Source organism: Coffea eugenioides, chromosome 3, assembly GCF_003713205.1.
Source record: "Coffea eugenioides isolate CCC68of chromosome 3, Ceug_1.0, whole genome shotgun sequence".
Taxonomy (NCBI): Eukaryota; Viridiplantae; Streptophyta; class Magnoliopsida; order Gentianales; family Rubiaceae; genus Coffea; species Coffea eugenioides.
Genome location: NC_040037.1, coordinates 34176124 through 34200682, shown reverse-complemented (window position 1 = coordinate 34200682; position 24559 = coordinate 34176124). Strand labels below are relative to the sequence as shown.

The window sequence follows — 24559 nt, the reverse complement described above, 5'->3', positions numbered from 1 at the left end:
TTTGCTTTGGTGCATTCATTAGAGTAACTGGATTCCCTTTCTTTCGTCAACTGGTTAATTTGAATATTTAATGTAAAAACTACCCTGGTTGACTGTAGAACAAACACCGTAATATTATACTGCTCCATTGTTGAAATTGTAACTTTTTATTATTAAAATTATTATTCAAATACATGACCAAATATATATAAGAAGAAAATCTGGAGTAATGAACATCAAATTTACACAACTTACAAAGTCCTCACCAGAAATTAAAGCAGAAACAGCGACTGGAGATTGTAAGGCCCTGTTATGTTGGGAGGCCCTCCCCACATCGCCTCCGCAGACTGCAAGTTCGCCGCTGCAGTTGGATGATTAGCGTCGAAAAACAAATAATCTTTGGGATTATCACATAGCTCGTATTCTTTCATTCCTCTCTTTCCTCCGCAGCTAAAATATCCTCGGAATGGGCCGCTACCACAGCATGCACTCTTCACTTCCTTAAAACCTTTTTTAAGTAATCAACGAATAAAATGTTACTCTACCACCTTTGCTAATTGTTAGCAGTATTATACTACTATTTTAAAAAAGATCTAGTCCCATAATAAGAGAAAATAATGATATTTGGAGTAGCAATTTAGGAATTGGAGATTTGAGGATCTATTTATTGTGGGACGTGAGACACCTGCATTTTTTCAACTTCTCTTTCAGTTACTCTTCTCTCCACTTTTCACATTACACATCCGGATTTCATTGACTACGCGCATCCAGTTGTCTACTGTGGTAAATGAAGAGGAGAGTAATTGGAAGAGGAGTCGAATCTTGATTCTCGATCGAGGAGCATGGTTTCATTTTTGGAATTGCAAAAATGATTAGTTAAACTCACAATGGTTAAATAATTAATTATCTCCAAAACATACAATATTTTTTAATACAATGAATAAATAATCTTTATATTTTAACCACTTTCCATGATTCTAAAGAGATTTATTTATTTATCATTTTTAATTAGAAATAGAGATGCCACTAATTCTGCAGACATTTCTCTGCTTCTAATATGAAAGATTGTAGTACTTAAGAATTTTCCCCATCATTCGTGAAAGTGTTCAAGAACATACCGAACTTGGAAGGATTTTGAATTGTCGCGATGGAAGCTGTGAAGACGTCAAAATACGAGTACTTAAAATCTTTGAGCCGTTTTTGTAGCAACTGGAGTTTTTGGGAAAGCAATACGTTGTGTAATTTAGCCAAAGCTGTGACCTGTTCCACGCACTCTCCATTTCCTCCAGCGGCCACATTGGCTGCTCTAAGCCTTGGCAAACAACCTAAGGGACCCAAATTTAAAATCCCGAATTTTCTTCCACCTTCCCTGTGAATTTTCTGTGAGTCAGTTAACAATGGGATTAGATACATGGATATTAAACACACTATGCCAAAAGGCAACATATAGGGAAGGGGCGAGAAGGGAAAAAAAATGTAGAAATGGGGATCACAAATTGTATTTTACTTCATTTCGGGTAGATTAGTAATTTTATATTTTGTTACACTATTTCTTAACTTAGTTACACCAGATTCGAACTTTTATTATACCATTTTCAACCGAATTACATAAAAGGGTAAATTTGTCGAAAATGAAACTTGTGAAACCCCATCCACATATTTGAGGATGGTTTGTGCTAATCAAACTGGTACTTCAATCCGAGAAACATAAACACTTAACCATTGGTACAAGGAAGTTTCAATTATGGCACTAAAAAGTTTAGGTAGTTTCAGTTTCAATCGTTACCATAGGTTGGAATAGGCCCTCGGCCACTTGTGATCCGTTTTTAGAGGAAATGGTACTAAGGAAACAAAGTTGAAAGAGAAAATAGTCGAGCAGGTTTAGATCTAGTGATTAAGGTTGAAATTTTGTAATTTAGAGATTCTGAATTCTTAAATCCCACATTTTCCCTACTAATTTTTTTTTTTAAAAAAAGGTTGAAAAAGAAAGAAAATCGGAATATTACCTGAACCACCGATGTAATGTTGCCAACCACCATTGCTACATAATCTTGTGGTGCATACAACTTAAATATACTGGAATTATTAGTCAACGGGCTCAAGTAATCATTACTACCAATGCCAAACAAGTATACAGCATTTTTCACCACTCGTCTTGCGGCTCTTTTACCTATATTCAACCTCAAATGTTTCTTAGCTTTCCTAAAGTTCTTGAATTGCATTTTAAGGTCGATCACCTGAAAAATGACATGAAAAACTGACCTCTTAGCAATTAGCTGTGACTAAAATATTGGAATTAATTGCTCATAATCACAAGTTAATACGTACCAATCCGGTATTAGTTTCAGCAAGAGCACCAGCACCGCCAGATGCAAAGTTCACGCCATTAGTCAAGAATTCATGATATCCAGTTTGCAGGTATGGTGGAATTAGAGATAATTTTGCAAATTCAGCTGCAAAAAGTCACGGCTAGCTTTAAATATATTTTAAAGATTAATCTTTTAAAAACCGCCATTATAAAAGTTTTTTCTTTAAGCACTAACAGATATAGATGCATAACGTATCAAGTATCAAATGCTCTATCTGCACAGGCTTTAGCACGTAAGATTAATTTGTAAACATATAGATTTTTGCAAGAAAGCGCTCTTACATATAAAATCAGGGATAATGCGGCCATCAGTGAACCTCCCGGTTGGGAGCTTAAAAAATGTTTCTCCATAAGGCGGAAAATTTGCCTGGAAAGTAGTGGTTGTCTTAATGAAGTCATTGTTTCCAGGGTCAAAAAGTGAATCACCAAAGACAAAGAGGGCAACAGGGGCTTTAGGATAAAGGCCAGGAAGGCAATTAGAGGGGATTGTAAGACTTGCAAGGAAGAATAATGCTACAAAGTGAAGTTGGATGTACGAATTTGCCATGTTTTATAACACTTGTATCTATTTTCTTTGGCGATCTTGATGCCCAGTGTCAATTATATATTTCTTCATGGGCAAGTCAATTCATAGATTAGGCAAATTGCTCAATAGTTTTTGAAGTGCCAGTTGGATTGGAATCTTCTACTGGACCTGGCTACTAGGAGAAATTGAACAACCATCTGCATAATTGCTGGCAAGTACAATAGGAAATTTAGAAATGTTATAGATTGCTGAGATTATATTAGTAATTAACTAGGTGAATAATCAACGTTAAGCATTTAATTGAAAAAGTCAGCCTCTTATTAAGCCGCCAGAAGAAATAAAGAAATGTTCAAGTTAAGCACCACAAGTTAAGACCTTCATTGATGATTGATCTAACTGGGGTATTGGAAAAAATTAATGCAGAAGTCAACACATTTGGTATTCCCTTGTTTTTTTTCTACCTTTTGTAAATAAAGAAGGATTAATTACATCTACCTCTCTTGAGGTTTGGCCAAACTATCTGCCCAAACCCCGAGGTTTAGTCAAATAACAGATACCCCGTTTAAGAAACTTCTGTTACATATCTTGGACAGAATTAGTGAAATGATTGGATGCCCAGAACACTTATGAGCTGCATCAGTGCATTTTAAAAACTGAAAAAAGTAAATTTTCAAATTACACAGCTATCTGTTTTGGAGATAAAAGGCTACAAAGGCATTCCTGCGCCCCTTTGTCAGTATATTACATCAGATGCATGTTCACACACACACTTTCTGATAAACTAGTCTCTCCATGGTTTAGAAACTTACCTCTGATTCTCATGATTCCACTCCAAAATAACTGAAAAATCTTCTCTAAAGCATATCCAGAGTCCGCTACAATAGGTGCAACGAGCAAGGCTCATTTGCAATTCTATTCCATTTTTTTTTTTGACAAAAAGCAAATTTCATTAACGGATTATTGGAAGTTGTCTAATAAAATTTGATTTACATGGTAGATTTATGAGTAAAAGATTTTGTCCTACATTGGTCTGAAAGATAGAGAAATGGCGATTAATATGCAAGTAAGGGGTCGAAACTTAATGGCTTAAGTTTTCGGGTCAGAATTGAGTTCCAGATTTACATATTGAACTCTTTGATGGACTCTTTCGAAATGTTTCTCCCTATCAAATTGGTATCAGAGTTTTATGTTGTGTGACTGGACTACTCATGGGCAAGTGAATTCTTCTAGGAGTTACACCAGTAAAAATTCTCTTCTTGACGGTAGATTGAAGTGCCGAAGTGTTAAGAAATTTGGCTAGTGTTGGACCAAGTGGTCTTCGACCAAGGAGCCAAAGATTGGCGGGAGTCCAAAAATGTAGTTTGGATGTTGAAAAAGAGTGGGTTCGTGTTTGGGAGAAGAGATGACCTTAGGTGATAAGGTGGGCTTGTGTTGAGTATTAAAGTGGGTTCGAAGAAGGGCTTGCAAATTTGGATTTAATGTGAGAGGTAACTCATGAAGGGGGAGATTTGTTAGGTTTACGAGTAAAGGATTATATTCCACATTAATCTGAGAGATAGAGAAATGGCGGTTAATATGTAAGTAAGGATTGAAAACCTAATAGCTTAATCTTTTGGGTCAAAATTGAATTCCTGACTTATATATTGGGCTATTTGGTGGACTCTCTTGAAGTATTTCTCTCTATCATTACATCTTTGCCACGTTAAACATGCATTTAAAATAACAAATCTGCAATTTAATAACTTTTTTTTTTTGGTTGCCTGCCACGGTATCCAGGGTTTTGCCCTGACTAATCCGGGTCGCACACCCGGATCTAAATGCTTTTGAACAAATTTGAAAAATACAAGAAAATTTAAAATTGCCTTTTCATAAGATGAATCGCTGCAACTCCCTTCTATACATGTTCCAATCAACACATCTGCTAATCAAATAGCTTTAAACTCCAATAACAATGATGAGATCTGTTGAGATAGACCCAAAATCCAAAGACATTCCAGATTTGAAGTAAATTCGAATCAAACAACATAATGAAGATAAAAACAAAAATTCATTTGGATTAGCTATTTTTGGGGGGTGTCTTTGAAAAATTTTACTGTAGAAAGTTTTTAGAGTATATTTTAGGATATTTTTAGAAAATATTTTAGGATATTTAAGAGTAGAAGAGTTTTTAGAATATATTTTGAGATATTTTTTAAACATTAAAAAATTTAATCTATTTTTTAGAGTACTTTTTAAAAAAATTTATAATATTTGAAAAACTAATTATTGAAAATTAATGAATCCAAACAGAGCCTTATTCTAGGAGCAATATAAAATTCTCACTATAAACTCTTAGGAGAAACAAACGAGTCTCACTAAAATACTTAGCAAAGACATTATTGAAAAACATCATAAAATGGAATCCATGGAATGGTCTCCCTTCTGAAGAGGAAGGACTTCTGAAAAGATGAGAAGAAGTAGAGAAAAGTTGGAGGAACGAAAAGGTAAAGAGAAGTTTGTACTTCTGTTTTATAAACTAAAGAAATCATCTAAGGCTGCAGCATATCACTGATAAAGCAGCTTCATTAATTTGATTCACAAAGTTCTCCTAATCAACAAATTCATTAGTTTCACATTTCCAGTCCTCCTATTTGAAAAGGTTCCATCAATTTCACCATTTTTTAAAATCTGCTCCACTCTTTTTTATACTCCTTTAAAAAAGCATAATAATCATTTATAGCTTGACATAATTTTAACTCTTTTTCATTATTTATAGATAAACCAATCCACTTGCTCACCAATAGGCTCTGTTTTGAAACTCGGACCGGACCGGCCGGTCGAACCGGGAACCGGCCAGGTAGCCGGTCCGAGTCACATTAAAAAACCGGAAATTTAAAATTCGGTCAAAGCCGGTCAAAAACCGGGTTTGACCGGGTAAAAACCGGTTTTTCCGGTTCAACAGTAATTTTTTTTAAAAAAAATTCAAACTTTTTAATATTATGTTTTGACCCCCTAAATTGTTAAAACTTATTGATATACCTCAAATATTTGATACTTTATAAATATTATCCTAAAATTTGATGTTATTTTTCAATTAAATTCATAATTTTAATTCTAAACTTGTTAATATTTATTAAATAATATAAATTGCTACTTGATTGTTCTAATTTCTTTGTATTTTTTTGTTAAATATATTTGAAACATCAAATATATATGAATATACATTTATTAATATCAATATATTATTAGATATTATATATATAATATTTTAATTTTTAAATAATTTTTATTTATGACGTCATCCGGTTCGACCCCTATCGACCCCCGGTCGAACCCATTGACCCCTGACCCCTGACCTCGGCCGAGTCGCTATCCGATCCGGTTCTGAAAACATAGCCTATAGGTGCATGACCTTGACGGTAAACCAGGGTTCTTGAAACCTTCACCAATACCCACCGTCCAGCTTCCACATTTGGTACATCATCCGTTTTTCAACCTTAGATTATCAATTGGAGTACTATTCATGATGAATCCATGCCTAATTTCACAAAAGAAAAAACTACTCATAAAATTAAAATTTTAATTAATACCTGCTTACTAGAAAAGAAGAAATCACAGAGTTTTCATTAAAGAAATGTAAATCAAACGTGAAAAAGAAAAAAGAAATCTACTCGAACAACTAAAAGAAAACACACTTACTAAAAATTTTGAAATTAAACAGAAAGCTCTTACTTGATCAACGCCCACTAATCATGATAACCATATAATGATAAAAAAAAAAAAAATCCAGTCTTCCATGGATTTTCAAACCCAATTTCAAAAACTCTCAAATCTTCAAAACAATTTTAAAAAAAAAATTGCCTTGATCCTTGAATTATGGACATTCACATGCATGTCAGAATCTTGATTTTGATTGTCCAAAACTTAATCCACAAGTGCTTGCTTTCTTACTTCTTCCTCCTCGGATTTAATAACCTTCGATTTTATTATTATTATTATTATTATTATTGTCTGTATTGAGCATCAGGATTGGGACTTTGGGAGAAATGAACGATATTCTTGGGACTTTGGGAGAGATGAACGATATTCTTGAACCCTGAGGCATGTTGATAAACTTTTGTGTGTAACCAATGTATAAAACGCCAAAGGGGTATTTGCAGAACAAAAAATGAGCAGGCCTATGTCATGGCATCTTTGGGCTTGCACAATATTTTTTTCTTGACATCAGGTGCATCTCTAACGGCTTTAGATGTTAGGGGGTTTTTGGACAAACGTTTGTATAGTCAAGAGGTGAGACTGTTATTTAACAAAACTTCAAGGTTTGTTTAGTAACTTGGCTAAATCTCAAGGTTGAAAAATTAATGTAATTAACCCATAAAGAAATGGAAATTCCAAGGGACACTAACCTCCTACATTACAGGTTATTAGAGCAAGTAATGTTGGAAATAATGCGCTCAAAAAATTGAATTAAGATTGTATAGAATTAATTATGGCCATAAATCACTAACAAAGGCATACACATAAATTTATGAGGAAAAGCAAATAGAGGAGAATATATGACTAGACTATAAACCTTTCTTAAGTCATCATGTAGCCCCCAAAAAAAAAATTTAGATGACATATGCAATGACGTTGAAGCTTGATCATCAAAAATCAATCGATATGATTGTGTTTCCTCTTCTATCCATTTAATTTGGTTTAAATCAAAAAATTACAAAGCACTAATTCTATTTTGCACCCTCAAACTTATATGTCTTTTGTTTTACTTTCTAACATCAATTTTGGACATTTTGTACCTTATCGTCTCAAATATCTCCTACTTAAATATAACCTATATTAGTGTTTGTATATGTGTAGTTTAATCCAATCACAAATCAATAGTTTAAAGCCATAATTAAGAGGTCATTGAAATTGCAATTATATTTAACTCCATTTTTGTAAAAATATAACTACTACCTAAAATATAATGCTCCAAGAAGTTTTTTTTAGTTGTATTTCCTTTTCAAATCTCACTTTTTGCGGCTGTACGATTAGATTATGGACGTCACAAACATTTAGCAAAGAGAGTGGGCATTCTAGTAGGTACCTAGATGCCAAAAAAAATAATTCTCTTAATTTGAATACTAGTTTGAAAACCATTCACATTATTTTTAGCAAGGTTGGAGATATCACACATGGAAAATGGGAAAATTGCACTTGCAGTCCTTTATGCATGGGGGTTGGAGCAAACTAGTCCACAATGCTTTATTCAAATTAAACAAATGTAGTCTCTAGAGTATTCAATTTCAATCTAATTAATCCCTAATGTTTCAATATAAAAATATATAATTCCTAAAGTATATTAATTGACTGAATTAGTCCCTAATGTTTTATAAAATCTAAGAAAATTTATTTATATAATATAAAAATCCATCAAAATTCGTGAAATTTATATACACGTCATAACAATTTATAGTTAAATCATAAAATTTTTAATACCCTAGAAAATAAGCTTAAGGTAATCTAAAAAATCTAATTTTAACACTGGAACAAAGCATGTGTAGTGCATGTGTTCTTTTCTATACGTTTTGTGTACTTTTTTTAATAAGTAAATTAAGTATTGTAATTATATATGCACTTTTGTATACTTTTATGTACAAATTACAAAAATGGAATATCTACAAAATGTCTTTATTTTGTCAAAAGTGAATATCTTACCCTTACTTTATACTTTATTAATGTTTTTAAAATCTTTGTGGTCTTTCTAGAATTTTCTATAACTTTGATGAACCTTTTCAAACATTTGTTTTATATTATTAAATTCGGTTATGTTTTATAAACCATTATGAACCAACTTGGTTAATTGTTATACTTTAGAAACTATATTTGTTTAGATCGAAACATTAGGGATTAATTGATCGAAATTGGATACTTCAGGGGTTGCTTTTATTTTGGTTGAAACATAAACACAATACTTTGAGGTCTAAAGTGCAATTTTCTCCATAGAAAATCAGGTAATCTTGTCGAGGAAACATAAACGCAATACTTCCAAAACTAAGCAGATGATAAGCAAGGGCTGATGTAGTCTGAGCGTAGTAGGGCCTATTGCCCACGAGAAACTCTTGTATGTACTAAAAAAATCTGACAACTATAGTTTTGCATTAATTTTTGCCCTTTTGTAAATAGTGGGATCTAGGTAGGATGATTAGATTAGGTACGATTTAATGCAATTGTTGTGTTTTATCCACAATATATGGTGTGTACTTATTGATGCAGTTGTATTTACAAATTAAGTTGGTGTACACAAATAAAATTTGAAAATACATCAAAGTTATATAAACATACATTATCTTATAAAAAAAAAGTAAACATACATTATCTTATAAACAGACATTTGTAAAGAAAAAGATATCTTAGTGCTTTCTACGCGTAAAATCATCTATTATCCAACAAATCTTTGCATTATTAAAACATTTAGTACGCCTTTGGGAATATTGGAATTATAAAGGATGGATTGGTACAATTAAACCTTCGAGGCAAGTTCTGAAAAGAGTTTTTTTTTAGGGCTTTATTGGAATTAACCCTTGTTTTAGTGATTAACCTTTTACTTTTTGTGATTAATATTTTTGTTAGTTTGTTAGCTGTCACCTACTTTCATTATAAGTTTAACTCGACAGACATAGATACTACAAGGGGAAGACCAATAATGAAGAGTCATTCCACATGGAAGAAGCCAATGATAGCAATAGTGGGAAAATTTGTTCCAAAAAATGGTATTTATCAAGTTGATGATTTGTTAGCAAATACCAGGTTTAGGGAAAAAATTATTACTCATCATCCTAATTTTTGTGATGAAATGTGAAGATATAATCATGTAAAAAAAAAAAACACTTACGTTGAAGGTGTATAAAAGATTAATCTAGTGAGTCAATATTAAAGAAAAAAAATGGTAAATTCTGCCAAAAAATCATAATGGTTTTTTTAAATTATAGTAATTAGTTTTGTCACAAAAACTAAGTAAAGTGTTAAGACTAGAAAGGAAGAATAATGCTACTAAGTGAAGTTGGATATGCAAATTTGCCATGTTTTAACACTTGGTATCTATTTTCTTTGGCGATCTTCCTGCCCATTGTCAACTATATATGTCGGCAAGTCAATTTTTGGGTTGTAGCATATCTGTACCTGCTGGGTCCGAAATACTGCACCTACCCACTAGAATAGACAAATTCTTTAATGAACTCAGACGGTGTGGTCCTTGAAAAAGGGACGTCACCCTTTTGGTAGTTTAAATAGGCATACATGCTTTCACATATTAGTTAACTAATCATGGATTAACCTACTGTTATTAGAGTAATTGACCACTACAGAAAAATTTAAAACTCTTCTTCGATATAGGCTAAGGATCAAATCTTTTAATTTACATTTTTCTGTAGATTTTCTTTTGGAAATTTTACCATCAGATGCACATACATCCATTTGATTTGGTGGTGATTCTGTCCCCCAACCTTTCCCCTTAATATAGAGTCTTAGAATTTCTTTTTGACCCTTTTAAGTTCACTTCTTTCGTCGACTAAGAGATCAAATCCTTTCACTTATATTCTTTTCTAAAATTTTTTTGAAATTTTATCATCAGATATATATGCATCCGTTTGATTCGATGGCGATTCTACCCCTCCAACCCAACCCCCTAATATAGAGCCTTAGAATATATCTTTGACCCTCTTAGATTCACTTCTTTCCTTGGTTAGGGGATCAAATTTTCTAACTTACGTTCTTCTCTAAAATTTTTTGAAGATTTTATCATCAGATGCACATGCATTCGTTGATTTGGTGACGATTTACCCCCTCTAACCCTGTCCCCTAGTATAGTGTCTTAGAATTTTCCATCGACAAAAGTAGAAGCAAAAAAAAAAGAAAAAGGTTAACTAGCCATGGTTGACAGACGTAGGTGTTAACTTTTGAAGAATCCTTCAATTAATCCAAATTTATCAAAAGAACCCCTGTCAAACTCCATCATCACATTTGCTGCTTCACAACCTTTCTCCCACAAAACCTTCTTGCCCAATAACCCCACCACTAACTCCATCCTCCATCCCCAGCCCACTATCTTAAAATCCGCCCCATCTCATTCCTTAGAGATAATCAGACAAAACCCATGCTACCAATCCCCCGATCCCTCTCATCCCTTACTCGGCCCCATCTACTACCTCTCTATTGCAGATTTACTTTTTCAAAGCTATTTTTTTTTAATTTTCTTCCTTAGTTGCAATTATCCCCACTGTTTCCTGCGAAATAATATAAGATCTTTTTTAACTTTACAACATTGTATAGAAGTTCTTCTTTGGCATCTTCTGTTATTTACGTTATCCCCAAAGACAGAGAATAAGAATTAGATCATTGGATTGGAGACTTGTTAAATTACCAAGTGAAAGATTAGAAATGATGGGTGTTATTTGTGAGAAAGAGGTGTGAGAAGAAGATATTGACAAATCGGTTTGGAGAGAGCATAGAGAGGAGAAGAAGATAAGTTTACTCATCTTTGCATTTAACCAGGCAAACCGGTTGTCCTTCCCCATCAAAACGTGCACTAGAAATCTGTGATTAAGATGTATCCATAACTTCGATTTAAGTTATAGACTGTGGTACTCATATTATCCTTTTTTTTAAAAAAAAAAACTTTCAATTTTTTCCTCTTATTCTTGTCTATAATCTAAGTAAGGCTTTAAAAGACCAGATTTGTTTAATCCAATTTGCCCAAAAACTCTCCTCAACTGCCTTCCTAAGGAAAGGTTTGAAGTTTGGATATTGATAGGAGCGGAAATCATTTTTATTTTTTGGTTGTTTTTTTGTAGCTAAAAGGGAAAAAAAAAACAAATACAAGAAGAGGAAACCCGTTAGCCCCAGTTACTAGAAGTAACATGGCTGCTTAAAAAGTCCACAAGGTCCATAATTGGGGATATAGATCGGGTTGACCCAAACTTTTACTACTGGAATAAATTGAATTTGCATAACAACTGGTAGGTGTAATACACAATTTAGAACTGAAATATTGTTCAAAACATCACTTATATTTCATCAAATGAAGTTTTTTATTATTTATTTTTAAAATATTAGTTTTTCGTCTCTTACAAATTCAAGTCGGCAAAATTTGATTCTAATCTAAGTTTTGAACTACTTTTTAGCTTAAAGTATCACTTTTAAATGTTAATTTTACCCCTTTTCAAAATATCATTTTCTCTTATTCTAAGGGTACATTTGATAAAATTGAATTTTGAAATTTGAAATTTGAAGTCTAAAATCTGAAACATGAATCCATTAAGTTAGTGAATGTTACGTACTAAATTTGATACATTTGAGTGTATACTATATTAAGTGATAAGTGAACAGTTTAAAACTTATTTTTTGGCGTAAATTTTGTTTAGAAAATTCAGTATCAATTAATGAATTCAGATATTCTAATTTTGATTATCAAATGTATTTAAATATAGGAAATTTTGCCAAATTGGTCCCTAACATTTTCACAAAAAATTTTTTTAGTTCTCAACATTTAAAATCAGCTAAAATCGTCCTTAACATATAAATTATGATCCATTTTAGTCCTAGTGCTCATATTTGCTTTTTTCTTCGACTGAAAATAGCACACCTCTCTCACGTGGACATATTTTTAAGGGAAAAATCTAAAAACATCATTCCAGGTTGAAAACAAAAGTACCCCTTTCACCTTTTCCCCTAAAATTACAGTAAAAAAAACCCTAATTTTTTCCCTGAATTTTGGGAGGAGGCATTGTGTATCTAATGTTGAATGGGGCTCTCCTTTTCTTTTGCTTTCGTGCCAACCAGACACCAAGCACCATAAGACCAATTGCCAGAAAGCCCATGAATCCAATTGCCATGACAACTCCGCCCTTCATGCTCCCACCATTTCTGGATATTGTGATTGCTTTAATATTTGGAGCAGGTGTAGTTGATCTTGCAGTGGGTTTCTCAGGGGCAATTGCTGGTAAGACTGAGTTAATTGGAGCATTAGCTTGGGATGTATTATTCCAGGAGGCAGGGGAGAAGGTGGAATAAGAGATGTGGTGATGGGAGAAGGAGACGCCATCGAAAGTGGAGGGGGATTTAACAAGAATGGAGTCTGCGAAGAAGCAGGTGGTGGTGGAGGAGGTAATGCAGGAGAGGAAGGGCTGGTGAGCTATGACTTTATAGCAGGAGGAGGTGGAGAAACTGAGGTAAGTGGTGATGGGACTACAATTGGCAGAGGAGGAAAGGGTGAAAGAGTTAGAGATGGAGGTGCTATGCCAAAGGGAGGGGAAGGTGATACTTGTGGGGGAGGAGGAGGTGATAAGTTTATAGATAGAGGGGGGCACCAGGGGGTGGGTGGTGGTGGCACAGACGGAAGGGGAAGGAGGGATGGAGGAGGTAAGGAAGAGGAAGGGGGCGGTGTTGATAATGGTGGTGGTGATGATTGGGGTCGGGGAGAAGGGGAGAGGTAAGTAAGGAAGTATAATTTTCGATTTTGCTCCTAAAAATATGTTCACGTGAGATAGGCGTGCTATTTTCAGTCAAAAAATGAGCAAATACGATCATTAGAACAAAAATGGATCATAATTTATATGTTAGGAACGATTCTAACTGATTTAAATGTTAGAAACTAAAAAAGTTTTTTGTGAAAATGTTAGGGATCAATTTAGCAAATTTCTCTTAAATATATTAAGATCTAAACCTATTAAATTTAAAGTGTTGAATTCGGTTATCAAACAGATTTTAAGTTTTTGGGGTGTATACATCTTTGTCTGAGACTGCTTTACGATTCTGATAAAGAGAAGCAAACTGTAAACACTGATTTTTTTGTCATTTTGATTTTCTTAGAAATGGGAAAGGTAAGTTGATACATTTTGAATTAAGTTTTATTTTCTTTCCTTTTGTTTAGTGCACTAAGTTTTGATTTTTAGCTTTGAGAAAAATGAAAATAATAATAAATAAGGTAAGTTTCTAAGAAATTTCCTAGTGCACACACCCTCACGCACTTGTGCACTCCACCAACGTCAAAGGAAACAAAGGCCTTGTTTGGATTGTAGTTTTCCGTCGAAAAATTACGTTGTTTTCCATGATCACATTTCCCTATTACCTTTTTCCCTCACATACATCAAATTGTTACAGTAATTTTTTCATGAAAAATCATGGAAAATGCAATCCCAACACAACCTAGAAGTTGACGTTTGACCCAAAAAAAAAATTAAAGGAAATGACTAGAAAGCTTCCTTCCTGGATTCTTTTCTCATCTCCAAGTAAAAGCGAGGGCCTTCTCTTTTCATCTTCTGAAGATTCTATGGGCTCTACCGACAGCAATGGAAATGACCAAAAAGCTTCCTTCTTCAATGCCTTTCAACTCAGAAAAGCCCACTACATTTTTTGGATGTTTTAAAAACAAGAAAGCACAGCTTTTGATGCACTAATCAAGATTTAAACTCTCGATGTTATGCACCGAAAAGATTTAAGGGATAATTTCAGAAACCTTCCCTGAGATTTTTAATAATTTTACTGAGCTCCTCTGAGGTTTGAAAAATTAAACTTACTTCCCTTGATTTTATAATTTTAGTAACAAAACCTTAAAATAATATTGGTTTGGTCAAATATTTAAATGAATACCCAAAAATACCTTTGTGTAATGAGTTTTAATTTATTTTCCTATACAATTATAAAATTGTCTATTATAATTATAAAAAAAATATTCCAAATTTTTCATGTCCATACTTACTATTTGATAAACAACTATAATAATAATTTTATCACTATGATATGATACTTTTGATGGTATTTTATTCTGGATTTAGATTTATAAGATAGAAAAGAAAATGTTGAAATAATTCATTTATAGTCTTTGAATTTTTCGAGTAATGGGATTATCACAATTTAGTAGTGCCTTTGGGCTATTTTTTTTATTTATTGTTAATTTTAATAACAAAAAATAAAAAAAATATTAACAAAAAACATTAGATTATATATAAAATTAACTCGTAAAAACAATCATTAGTTCGATATTTGGTTATAATAGAAACTAAAGGCAATAGTAGTAATTCTACAGTTTTATTGGCAAAAAATTTAAAAAAAGGAATAAGAAGGAAAAATAATGAAAAATAATTTTAAAACTCATTCTAAATATAAGCATACCAAATAAAGGAATTTCATTAAAATATTTAAGGGTAAAATTATCATTTTAAATAATAAGGGAGGTATGTATAATTTTTTAAACCTAAAGAGAGTTCAGTGAAATTATTAGAAACCTCAGGGGAGGTTTCTGAAATTATCCCAAGATTTAAAGAGGCTCTCTCAATCATCTTCTAAAGTACGAACGCGTCCATATATCGGGAAGCGTTTGACAGTTCCTACTACAGGAACTGACTATGTGTGAGGCCAAGAAATAGACACGAAGGTTGCTGTCCAAACTCGTTGGAATTGAGATGGGGAGGGCCATTGAATGCACGGGCGATGGTCGTGAATGTGGAGTCGCTTAAGAAAGAGCCGTTGGGGCTGTGCTGGGGACCCTTAATCACATGGCTAGATTTTGTAGGAATTGGTGGTGGGTTACCATCTGATTGTCCCACTGAATGAAATTATTCGAGAGGTGCTAGTACTGTAATGGTTGCTTATCTTTTTCTGACTGTACTGTTTCTTTTTGTTTTCTCCTAATGCTCTTGCCAGTTCTTGGTTATAAGATGAAAAAGAAATAGAAAATCAGGGATTTGGTTATCAAGATTTGTAAGAAGAATTTCTAATTTTTTTGGGTTTACATTATAAATACAGATTTCAATTACTTTTTATATCACATACATATTGCAAGCCACAGTATTATTTTAGATAATTTTTTTCAAATAATTTTCTATCCAAATAGACCCGTCGTTTTCTTTATTTTTTGCTGATAATGTTCTAGAAAATGGATCCAACCACCCAAGAAAATGACATGAAATATGTTAAAGGATTTCAAATACAATCATTTCATGTGAAATACATGATTTGGGGACAATTGCTTGTTATAGGGTAATTATCTTTTCCCTGTCCCACTTTTTCTACTCTATAATTTAACAAACCTCCCCTGAGGTTTGTGACACTTGCACTGAAACCCCTCCAGGTTTTAAAAATTTCACCTAGCTCCCTTGCTTTTCAAATTTTGATAATAATTCAGTCCAATTAGGATTAAAATATTACTGTCATGATAGAGATGACATTTTATATTCCATGAATACCCTCTTCCTCCCTATATTAGTACAAGATTGCTTGTTAATAAAAAGGTAGACATGATTATCAAAGTTGAAGGGGTATAAATGTAATTCAGGAATATTTCTTCTATTACACTAAGGCATCTTCAGTAGTTGACAAGAATAGCCAACAGTCTGATGCAATCTTCCAACGGCCAAAAATTTGGAAACCTCTAAGTGTGTATAAACATCTGGAAACCACATTTTATCCTCAAGCCAAAAGATTGTGAGGAGCATTAATAGAAGGCTAAGCTGAAAACATTTAGCAGATTCAATGGTCTCTTCAAGCCAACTAGCAAAATCCTGGAATTCACCCACAACTTTCATTATTAAGAACAGATATTGCTACTGCAATTGCAAGGCCACAGTGAAGATATCAGAGAGCGAAAAGAATCCGAACAAATTGTATTTCTACTGCTCAAAATGCAGATATTTCAAATGGTATGATGGAGGAGAAGAAGAAGAAGTTAATAGTAGAAGAAGCAACCATGACACAAACAGGGAAAGAGATATTAGCAGAGCTAGAGTGCTTGGCATTTCAGAAAGGCAATCTGATGTTGCCGTGGAACTGCAAAGACAATTTCCAGCTCCAAGTGTCTTAGGTAACGTGTTGCTCATCACCAATATGCTACTGTTAGCTTTATTTATTTTCATTCAAATAGTAAAATCAATTGGCTGAATTCATGTAAATCTGCTGCAACATTGTAGCAGTTGTAGTATGCCTTTTGTGGTGAAATCCAAGTGAAGCTAGAAGGCTATGTCAGTTAGAATGCTACATAAACCAATGTAAAATCCATGTATGTAGCAGTTTACAGTCATTGTATGAGGTAATGAATAGCACCAGTATGCTAATTTGACAATAACTCCTGAATGTTAATAGCAGTGACATTTCACATGCTAAAATGCAATAATCATATCAGTAGTACATATAACATTTCCATCAATGCAATCCACAAGTACAAAACACCATCTACCAGGACAGTTTCTATAGCAGATGGTGAGGATTGCACCACTAATATTATAAGAGAGTGTGAGCTTGCATTAACAAAACATTTCAGCAGTCCTAACTTCTGGTACATTTCCATATAGCAGCACCGAATTCAAAAGAAGCTAAGCTAATCATTACACGCTAACTAGTCTAAACTAGCAACTCAAAACCAGTTGCTGAAAGTGCTGGTACTGCTAATGCTATTGGAGTTCACATTTACTGGTGCATTCATGCTGACAGATGTAGCATTTTCAGATTCAGAAGTCAATTGAACTGGCACCTAAGGATTGGAGTAGATTTTGGTACTTTTGGTCCTACCAGCACTTCTGACTATTGAAGTAGAAGGATTGTTTGAAGCAGGCCTTCCTCTCTGTAAACATAATAGCATGAAAGTCAAGTTCAGAGCAAAAATTGTATCACTGAACTTGTTATTCTCTTAGACAAGTTATAGTATACAAGTTAACACCTTTCTGTTAGAACTTGCAGCAGTAGTTTGACAATTGTTCTGCACGTTAACACCTCCATTATGATTAGTAGGACTAGGATTGCTCCCTTGACTGGAGTGAACTATAGGTACTGCTCCTTCTGCATGATCCTGTAAAATGAGAGTACTTATCAGTCTCTGGAAACCTCTGCATACATAATTGTAATAGATAAGGAATGAAACATAAAACTGGCAACAGTTTATCCAAAGAACAGCTCCTGATAAGCCTGTGCTAGCCGTTCCTTTGTCTGGTCTGCCTCTTCTATTTGTCATCTGTGATAACAACTTCAAATGAGTTGCACATAACAAAAACCAATGTAAGATGATGCAGTTTAGTAATGATTATACAATACTACTACCAGTTCATCAGGGGTTCTGTTTGCAATCCTTTTGTGCATAGGTTGTCCTTTGCAAGTCCTCTTATTATGACCAAAAGCTCCACAATGGCCACACTTGAGAGTACTTGACCTTTTTGGTTGTGAAAAGGAAGCTCTCTCATCAGCTTCCCTTCTTCGATTTACTCTTGGTCTACTAGGAGCTCTTCGCAAAAGAGGTGGCAACACAGTTTTTGGGAGTAAATCAGGCATAGCAGGCCACCTTTTTATATCAGAAATAGGATGAATCACTACTGAGTATGCTTTCAAATACATGTCCTTTGTGAACCAGGCTTCACAGTAATATTCCAATTTTTCTCTCCTGTACATAATTCCTAGTGCTGCATGTTTACATGGAATTCCAGATATCTGAAAAGCACCACAATCACAGATTCTTTTGCTGAGATTAACTATGTAGCTTCTGTCCAGATCACCAATCTCGAATGTGTCTTCACTAGCCATATGTATCTCACATTTTCTTGATGCTTGGCTAATTTCTGTGAGTTTCTCAGCAATCCTAGGAGTGATATTAGCAGTCATAGTGAAACCTTTCTGGTATCTCGTGTAACTTTTTCATGAACTTTCTCCTCAAACCATCCACTAATGTCAGTATAGGCTTTTCTCTAAGATCACCAACCTAATTATTAAAGGATTCAGTGAAATTATTTGTAACATGATCACACTTAAGTTGAGATGAGAAGACATGCCTACACCAGGAACTTCTTGGAATTTTATCCAGATATCTCCAAGCAGCAATGTTAATATCTTTAATACTTGCCATTGCTTCATTATAGGCAACAACATCATAACTTTTTGCTGCATTCCAAAAGAAACTTCTAAGTAATATTCCTAGAAATTGAGACTTGAAATTGTTGCATATATGCCTACAACAATGCAGTCCAGTTGCATCAGGAAATATCTCCTCATAAGCAAGATTCAATCCATTCTGCCTATCACTCATGAAAGTTAAAAGGATGTTGTTGTTAAATGATCCAAAAAACTCTTGAAAGTAGTAGAAAAACCACATCCAAGTATCCTTGTTCTCACATTCAGTTATAGCAAATGCTATTGGAAATATGCTATTGTTTGCATCCAAAGCAACTGCAATGAGAAGCACACCTCCAAATGGACCCTTTAAGAAACATCCATCAAATCCCACAAAAGGCCTACAACCTTCTAGGAATCCCAGCTTTTGAGCTCTAAAGCTAATTAATATTCTCAAAAATTTAGGCTCAACTAACAGATTTGGTATATCATAATGTATTTTACAAATGTTGTTGGGATTATTATTCCTTAACAGTTCAGCATATTTTGGAAGTTTAGAATAAGATTCAGCATGTGTGCTTTCTATTTCATTAAGTGCTTTGTTCTTAGCTCTGAAAATCTGTATTTTACTTTGCTTCACACCATACTTCCTCAACTCTGCCTCTACACCTTTGCTGGTCATATTAGGATGATCTCTCATGACACTAACCAGCTTCTTGGCCATCCAATCAGATGTGGCTTCATCACAGTGTTTATCCATAACACAAATGTGCTGTGGTTGGTAACTTTTAATCTGAAAAATGATATTATCAGCCATTGGTGATGCATGTATTCTCCACTTGCATCCCTCAGCATTGCAGATAGCAGTCACTCTAGATCTCTCATTTTTCAATCTCAGAAGCGGAAAGCCTTTTTGAATAACATAATCTTTCAAGACAGCCCTAAATGCATCCACATTGGTGAATAATTGACCTTTCTCAAACTCTATGTCATCTTTAGGATTGTAAATCCACATCTTTGATCTCATTAATTGTCTTATAGGATCATCCCCTTCCTCACTTTCAGAATCAGGAACTAGAATTTCTGCTTCATTGTCTTCAAAATCAGAAAAATTAGTATCACTATCCTCACTGTCATCATTTGAGACCCTATCTAGTACTAATTCATCCTCATTGTCACTATGCAGATTGTGTCTCCATGAAGAATCAGAACTAGAGTCTCCATACTCATCATCTGAGATATCAACCTCTACTGCTACTGTCTGTTTATTCTGTTTACTAATAGCCACAGTATCTTGCATGTTCACAGTAGTTGGATTTACTAAGTTATTCTCTTCATCAGCAGGGATAATTTCCATATCAGAGACATGTAAGTTTATCACATGCAAGTTGGAGAATTGGACCAGTTGCTAAAAGTACTGGTATTTCTGATATCATTACAGTTCATATTTGCTAATGCATTCATGCATATTTTTAACGGAAGTTAATGAAATTTCCAGAAAACATCAGCATGCATTCATCGTGCATGAAATTTCAAGAAACATCTTTAGTTACAGTACTGCATGAAGGAAAAAACATCTTTAGTTTCTTGACACATCTACTGATCAAGCAAAAAACTTCTCCATAACATTAGGGGTGAGTATCGAATTTGAAATCAATAATTCGGTAGCTTGAAATCGGTAATTTTCGGTAAATGGTTCTTGATAGGGTGATAATTGAATGTTTATTCATTGGTATTTGGTCTTAATTTTGGTTACTTATTGTGCAAGACACTGAATTTCTGTCCAGATTTGGTATTTGTATTATTTGCAGGCGAGTGGTGTTAAAAGTGGCAAAAAGAAGTGAATTTCCAGAAGACTAGGCCTTCTCTGACGTGCCCACGCCAGACAGGGCAGAGTTGCGTGAAAAAGACGAACCGCAGGTCCTATCCCTGGAATTACTACCCTTCTTTGGAAACAAATTCTGAACCTGCGTGAGATGAGAAAGGAGAGTAATAAAAAAGCAGCCTTTTGGCAACAAGTTGAGGAGAGAAATAAGGAAGCTTTCCTTTGGAAAGAAAAGTTCCAATTAGTCAAGCAAAAGAAGCGGCGGCGCAAACAATATAAAGAAGACAGCAATAGACTAGGGATTATTGGGTTTTGGACTTTTCTTTTCTCTGCTTTTGCTTTTATCATTGTTAGTAGCCTAGCGGCCGCATCACTTTCACTTCGTTTTTCGTTCAGCAAAATCTCCATGACAACTCTGAATTGCTTCGTCGTTATGTGGCAAGGCTAATCTCTTTATCTAGTTGAGGTGTAATCAAGGGCCAGAACACAAACAATTGTGAGATCATTTTTTTTATTATTCTAAATTCTGAGTTTGTGGGTATTTAATTATTCTCTAATTTAATAGTCTATTATTGTTTGGATTTGTTGGATCAATGTGGCCAGTTGTTCAGTTGTCTAAATAGTATACTGTCAATTAGGACAAGGGTGCGTATCACTTGATTGTCTTAAATTAGTGGCGAACGGCACAATTTCATTGCCTCATAAGCAATCTAATCTGAGTCGTGGGAATAATTAATCTAGTTTAAATGAACCCACATGTGTGTTTGTTAATTAGAATTGGGTCTCTCTAATTCCTAAAGCTGTGATTAGATTAAATCCTTCGAGCGTCTCTGGGGTTATCTAATTTACAAGAGAGTAGTTTAAGGGCGTCTCTGGACTACCATATAATTAAGGAGAGATTGGGAGTTTGACGGTTGCTAAATTGCTAGAACAATTTATTTGTGAACGTGTGATATATCCTTGGTATCTATGATTAATTGTGTGAACCGGTGCCGAAATTATCTCCTTGACTAGGTTGTGTCAATTAATTGCTTATTTTATTCTTGAGTTATTGCATTCATTGTGATTGTTCGTTTAATGATTTTAAGTCTTTAATTTGTTTCATTTATCTCTCTCTTTTAAAAATCCCCCAATTATCTGTGTGTGATAAATCTACCAGTTCTCTGTGGAAACGACCCTACTCACTACTATACTCATTCAGTTTTGGGAGTAGGTATCATTATAAATTTTATCTTTGGTTATTTAACAGCCACCAAATTTTGGAGCCGTTACCGGGGACCTAGTGCTTGAAGTGATTTATTGCACAGGCTACTCTAGTCTTGTTTTATGCCTCGATCTTCTCGTACAGGAAAACTCGAGTTTGACCCGGAGATCGAGAAAACCACCAGGAGGTTGATAAAGGAGACAAAGATGCAAAAGCAACAAACCTCAACAGCACAATCATCTGAACTTGAGCAAAACTTTCACTTTGGTGACGCATCAATTGAACTGGAAACAAATTCGCCTAGACCCAACGAAACAATGGCAGCCCAAAGAACCTTGAGGGAGCTTGCAACCCCGGATGTTAACCAACAGCCTCTGTGCATCACGTACCTTGACACTGAGGAGGCATTTGAATTAAATTCTGGTTTGATTCACTTATTACCCACTTTTCGTAGTGTTGCAGGTGAGGACCCACACAAGCACTTGAAGGAATTTCATGTAGTGTGTTCAACCATGAGACCTCAGGGAGTCACTGAGAAACAAATCAAGTCGCGTGCCTTCCCGTTTTCCTTAGCAGATAAGGCCAAGGACTGGTTGTTCTATTTGCCATCGGGGTCCATCACTACGTGGGAAGCATTAAAACGACAATTCCTTGAGAAGTTCTTCCCAGCCTCCAGGGCCGCCAACATCAGAAAGGAGATATGTGGAGTTAGGCAAGCAAATGGAGAGACTCTCTATGAATATTGGAAGCGGTTCAAACAACTGTGTGCCAGTTGCCCCCATCATCAAATTCCTGACCAACTGTTAATCCAGTATTTCTACGAGGGACTCCAACCCATGGATAGGAGTATGGTAGATGCAGCCAGTGGAGGAGCTTTGGTTAATAAAACCCCAGACGAAGCCAAACTGTTGATTTCAAACATAGCTGAGAACTCTCAGCAGTTTGGGACCCGGTCTGAGGGCATGACTAGGAGAGTCAATGAGGTCAATCATGCTGACCTGGACATCAGTTAATGGAGCTAACAACTTTGGTTCGACAGATGGCAATGGGGAAGGCTCAAACCGTAAAAACATGTGGGATATGTGCGGCCCCCGAACATACAACCGACATGTGCCCAACTCTTCAAGAGGATCCGTACGAGCAGGCCAATGCCATGGGTGGTATGTCTGGAGCCCACCCAAGAAGAAATAACCCTTACGCACCCACATACAATCCAGGGTGGCAGAACCACCCCAACTTCAGCTATGCTCAAAAACCTTCGGGCTTCCAACAACCATTTTCACAAAAATCGCCAATACAACAACCGTCTACATCTCAGATTGGTATGTCCCTAGAAGATATGGTTAAATCGTTAGTTGAGAGCACTTGTCAAATGTGGCAGGACCAACAGAGGTTTGAACAAGAGACATGCGCCGGCATGAGATCCTTGGAGGCGCAGATATCCCAACTAGCGTCCTCAATGAGCAATTTCGAGAATAGCAAGAGAAAACTACCATCTCAGGTAATCCCCAATCCCAAGGAAAATGCGAGTGTAATGCTCCTGCGAAATGGAAAGGAGATTCACCTTACCAAACCGGAAGCAACAAGAAATGGGAAGGAACAAGTGACCGAGGAACCTGAACAAGAAGAGGTAAGCACCCCACCGCGCATTCCTAAGACCTCTGACATAAACCCTCATTTTCCTGGCAGGTTCACCAAAGCGAAGAAAGAGGAGTCAGAGAAGGAGATTTTGGACACGTTCAGGAAAGTAGAGATTAACATTCCCTTACTGGAGGCGATTAGGCAAATGCCAAAGTATGCAAGGTTTCTAAAGGGGCTGTGCACCAACCGGAACAAGTTGAACTTCCAGGACAAAGTAAGGGTAGGTGAGAATGTGTCGGCAGTCCTCCAGAAGAAGTTGCCACAGAAATGCAAGGATCCAGGTATGTTCACCATACCATGCATTATAGGTAAAAAGAGAATAGAAAGAGGTATGCTTGATCTGGGAGCGTCTATTAATGTTATGCCTCTGTCTATATTTAAAGTCTTAAACTTGGGATCCCTGAAAGAGACAGGAGTGGTGATTTAACTAGCAGACAGGTCCAATGTCTACTCCGAGGATGTAGTTGAAGATGTCTTAGTAAAAGTGAATGAGTTTATCTTCCCTGCTGATTTTTACATTGTTGACATGAATGATGATAACTTAGCTAACTCAGCTGTACTCCTTCTAGGTAGACCCTTCATGAGTACAGGTAGGACTAAGATAGATGTGCATGAAAGTACCCTGTCTGTGGAGTTTGACGGGGAAACAATCACGTTTAATATTTTTTATGCAATGAAATATCCCGATGATACCGAGTCTATTAACTGTGTTGGTATTGCTAATTCCACTGTCCAAGATTTTCTTGAGCAGAATCTCATGGAAGACAAGCTGGAGTTCGTGCTACAACATAGCAAGACGACCACCGACGTGGAGAGTAAGGATGAGGAGGAGATTTTAGAATCCATCATGTCACTGCACTCTCTTCCGGTGTTTCCCGACGGTTAGTAGACTCGTTCTTGCCCTTACCCACATCTACTGAGAGGATTTTGCCTTCTGTGGAACAGGCGCCCGAGTTGGAGTTGAAGGAATTGCCAAAACACCTGAAGTACGCCTATCTTGAAGATCACAACACTCTACCGGTCATCATTGCGAATGATTTGACCGAGGTGCAACAAGAAAAACTCCTACGAGTTTTGCGGGAGACTAAACCAGCAATAGGATGGACGTTGGCAGATATCAAGGGCATTAACCCCTCTATTTGCATGCACCATATCCTCCTTGAGCTAGAGGAGAAATCAGTAAGAGAATGA

General features: G+C 35.3%; 4 protein-coding genes and 1 non-coding gene across 5 annotated transcripts; 2 read left to right on the top strand and 3 right to left on the bottom strand.

The window, feature by feature from the left end:
* Positions 1–251: 251 nt before the first annotated feature.
* Positions 252–2894, bottom strand: LOC113766461 (GDSL esterase/lipase 1-like). The gene is made up of 5 exons (XM_027310654.1): positions 2630–2894; positions 2308–2432; positions 1986–2216; positions 1098–1359; positions 252–487 (listed from the first exon to the last, which is right to left on the bottom strand). Exons 1-5 carry the CDS (start codon positions 2892–2894, stop codon positions 252–254), a joined length of 1119 nt encoding a protein of 372 aa, XP_027166455.1.
* Positions 2895–12626: 9732 nt separating this feature from the next.
* LOC113766460 (glycine-rich protein DOT1-like) lies at positions 12627–17347 on the top strand. Its single transcript, XM_027310653.1, has 4 exons — positions 12627–12831; positions 12879–13320; positions 16517–16689; positions 17316–17347. The coding sequence occupies exons 1-4, from the start codon at positions 12627–12629 to the stop codon at positions 17345–17347; spliced, it is 852 nt and encodes a 283-aa protein (XP_027166454.1).
* Positions 17348–18570: 1223 nt separating this feature from the next.
* LOC113766459 lies at positions 18571–20055 on the bottom strand. The gene has a single exon (XM_027310651.1). The coding sequence runs from the start codon at positions 20053–20055 to the stop codon at positions 18571–18573; it is 1485 nt and encodes a 494-aa protein (XP_027166452.1).
* A 2355-nt stretch (positions 20056–22410) lies between these two features.
* Positions 22411–22517, bottom strand: LOC113767196. The gene has a single exon (XR_003467915.1). It is a non-coding gene; the product is annotated as a small nucleolar RNA R71 (small nucleolar RNA).
* A 249-nt stretch (positions 22518–22766) lies between these two features.
* On the top strand, positions 22767–24559 carry LOC113766458. Its single transcript, XM_027310650.1, has 3 exons — positions 22767–23649; positions 23803–24236; positions 24314–24559. The coding sequence occupies exons 1-3, from the start codon at positions 22767–22769 to the stop codon at positions 24557–24559; spliced, it is 1563 nt and encodes a 520-aa protein (XP_027166451.1).